At 45.0% G+C, this 3,578-nt stretch overlaps 1 protein-coding gene across 1 annotated transcript in view; it reads left to right on the top strand.

The window, feature by feature from the left end:
- Positions 1-2,763: 2,763 nt before the first annotated feature.
- LOC308374403 (complement C3-like) overlaps positions 2,764-3,578 on the top strand; it is a gene marked incomplete at its 5' end in the record, with an annotated part of 32,774 nt that continues 31,959 nt past the window's right edge. Inside the window, 2 exons of the mRNA XM_080850180.1 lie at positions 2,764-2,952; positions 3,563-3,578. The exon at positions 3,563-3,578 is cut by the window's right edge and continues 153 nt beyond it. Coding sequence (XP_080706306.1) covers positions 2,764-2,952; positions 3,563-3,578 — 205 coding nt within the window. The remainder of the gene's footprint in view (positions 2,953-3,562) is intronic.

Here is a 3,578-nt window from a genome sequence, read left to right on the forward strand (position 1 = left end):
CAATAACCTATGGAGAAAGGGGAAAAAAATGTTTCTGAGGACAGTTTGGAATTTCCAAGGGGGGCAGAGGTTAACACAGTGACAAACACACACTCACACACACACACACACAAATGCACACACACACACACACACACACACACACACACAGATGCACACACACTCGCACACACACAAACGCATACACACACACACAGCCCTAAAGCAAACACAGAAGCAAAACAGGACAGAAGTCATATTTAAGTTTAGGCTAAAGAGGACTATATGGGATAAAACACACGCAAACACACACACACTCTCACTCCTTGTTCATGTTGTTGAATGTTCCATGCCCATGATCCTTGTTCCTAGTCCGCATGTTCATACTTGCTACAGTAGAAACTCTTTTTCTGTCTCTTTCTCTGTCTTTCTTTTCCTCTCTTTTCCTCTCTTTCTTTCTCTCTCCTCTCATTCTTTCTCTCTCCTTCTCTCTCTTTCTTTCCCTCTCTTTTCCTTTCTCTCTCCTTCTCTGTCTCTCTTTTCCTCTCTTTCTTTCTCTCTCCTTCTCTCTCTTTCTTTCCCTCTCTTTTCCTTTCTCTCTCCTTCTCTGTCTTTCTTTTCCTCTCTTTTCCTCTCTTTCTTTCTCTCTCCTTCTCTCTCTTTCTTTCCCTCTCTTTTCCTTTCTCTCTCCTTCTCTGTCTTTCTTTTCCTCTCTTTTCCTCTCTTTTCCTTTCTCTCTCCTTCTCTGTCTTTCTTTTCCTCTCTTTTCCTCTCTTTCTTTCTCTCTCCTTCTCTCTCTTTCTTTTCCTCTCTTTTCCTCTCTTTCTTTCTCTCTCCTTCTCTGTCTTTCTTTTCCTTTCTCTCTCCTTCTCTGTCTTTCTTTTCCTCTCTTTTCCTCTCTTTCTTTCTCTCTCCTTCTCTCTCTTTCTTTCCCTCTCTGTCTTGAGGGGATGGGAGTTGCACTAGGGAGGGACACTAAAAAGCCCAGGTTGCCCAATATCGCTCTGATGGGAAGAGGGAGTCCGCAGGGGAGGGGTGGGGGGGGCAATGGAGTGGAGAGGAGAGGAGGAGAGGAGAAGAGGGGAGGGAGAAATGCAGAGAGGAGGGGCCCAGGTGCTGGTATGGATATAAGGCCGACGGGGAGAGCTCAGACACTTCACTGCACAGACCCAGGATCAGACAGGCAGCAGGATGCGTGTGGACCTGGTGGTGGTGTGTGTGGCCGCTGTGGCTCTCTCTCTCCCCGATCTTTCAACATGTGACCCACTGTGAGTAGACTGTTTTCTTACACACACACACACACACACACATACACACACACACACACACACACACACACACACACACACACACACACACACACACACACACACACACACACACACACACACACACAACGTACAACTCCAGAAGAGAAGTTGATTTGCTTTTTGTGTGTAATGGACATTCCCCTACATGCTTACACATACAGACACGCAGCTTACAATTTAAGATCAGGAGGTGACCCGAGACTGTTGTTTTACACCTATGCACACACACACACACACACACACACACACACACACACACACACACACACACACACACACACACACACACACACCCATGCATAGGCAGAAACACACACAGAAACAAATGAAATGTGCTGTGTAAGAAAGTGTCTGCTACTAGTAGAAACCATGTCACACTGTTCAGTTCAGGTGATTATGCAACACACAGAGACACATGTGCTCACATGCTCTGGTTGCACACACACACACACACACACACACACACACACACACACACACACACACACACACACACACACACACACACACACACACACACACACACACACACACACACACACACACACACACACACACACACACACACATAGACACATGTGCTCACATGCTCTGGTTGCACACACACACACACACACACACACACACACACACACACACACACACACACACACTCACACTCACATAAATGCACACACACACACACACACACACATAGACACATGTGCTCACATGCTCTGGTTGCACACACACACACACACACACACACACACACACACACACACACACACACTCACACTCACATAAATGCACACACACACCCACACACACATAGACACATGTGCGACACATGCTCTTGTTGCCTGCACACACAAATCCACACGCACACACATATGTAAGACTTTTTGGAAAGACTTCCCAAAAAAAGAGCAACCAGAAATACATGTTTCCTTGTAACACACACAAGCATACAAAATTACCCAGAAAACACACACACACACATGCACGGCCATGTCAACATAGAGAGAAACAGAAAGCAATTCTAATTTACACAAATGTATATTCCAGATAAGGCAGTCAACACACACTCACATACAGTCAGTTTAACAACTGGAGTATTATTCAAAGTTAAGTGGCAGCACTTTGGGGTTATATCAGTTTATCCCAGTGGAGTAACTCAACCACATCACACACACACACACACACACACACACACACACACACACACACACACACACACACACACACACACACACACACACACACACACACAACACACACAGTCGAGAAACTCAACAACATTGTGAAATACCACCATAAAATTGCAGTGTGTTGCATAATCGAATGCCAGATGCTGCAAATGTCTACACAACCTCGATTGTACATCCAATCTGCATTTTGTGTGTGTTTGCAGAAAGGTTGTAGCTTTGTAGTCTATGTCAGTTGTCTCCCTGTGTAACCTTTCACCTTTCAACTCTGACTCTTCAGCTATGTGATGTCAGCCCCAAGCCTCCTGAGACTGGGCACCCCAGAGAAGGTGTTTGTGGAGGCCCAGGACTACACTGGAGGAGACCTGAATGTGAAGATCACGGTGATGAAATTTCCAAAGAATGACAAAGAGTTGACCACCGCATCTGTCACTCTCACCAAAGACAACAATTACATGCTGCTGGCAGACATCACGGTGTGGCATCAGACCTCCTCTCCTCTTCTCTCCTCTTCTCCTCTCCTCTCCTCTCCAGTCGTCTTACCTCCTCTCTTCTCTCCTCCTCTCCTCAATTCTCAGTTTCCTTTCGTGTCTTCTCTCCTCCTCTCCTCTGTTTTCTCCCCTTCTCTTTTCTCTCTTCCTCTCCTCTCCACTCTCTTGTTCTGTTACTCTTCTCTGTTGCTAGGCAGCAGCTTGTGTGCTCCGCTCAGTCTTTCGCTGGTTATCAGCTCCTTTCATATACTGTATAAACAGGCTCACATATATCTCCGGTATTTATGGAATTTAGCCTACATGCCCAGATATTCTATCCTCATTTTTTTTTTCAACTTTAAATATGTTTTGGTTTAAAACTAGCAAGGTAACAAGCTGAGACTCAACAGATGGGTTTTTGCAAACACCAGCAGAGGCATACTGGGCACAGACAAAAGCTATCTATATTGTTGACATATTATGGCAATATATTTGGCAATGTGAACATGCAATGTAGTTTGTATATTAAAGGTTTTGATGAACACCAAGCAGAGCAACAAGTCTTGGTGGTAATTTTAATACCACACTTCCCATTTACGTGCATCGTTTTTTGAAGATTCCTGGCGGAAAAG

The sequence above is a fragment of the Sprattus sprattus genome (assembly GCF_963457725.1).
Source record: "Sprattus sprattus genome assembly, chromosome: 1".
NCBI lineage: Eukaryota > Metazoa > Chordata > Actinopteri > Clupeiformes > Clupeidae > Sprattus > Sprattus sprattus.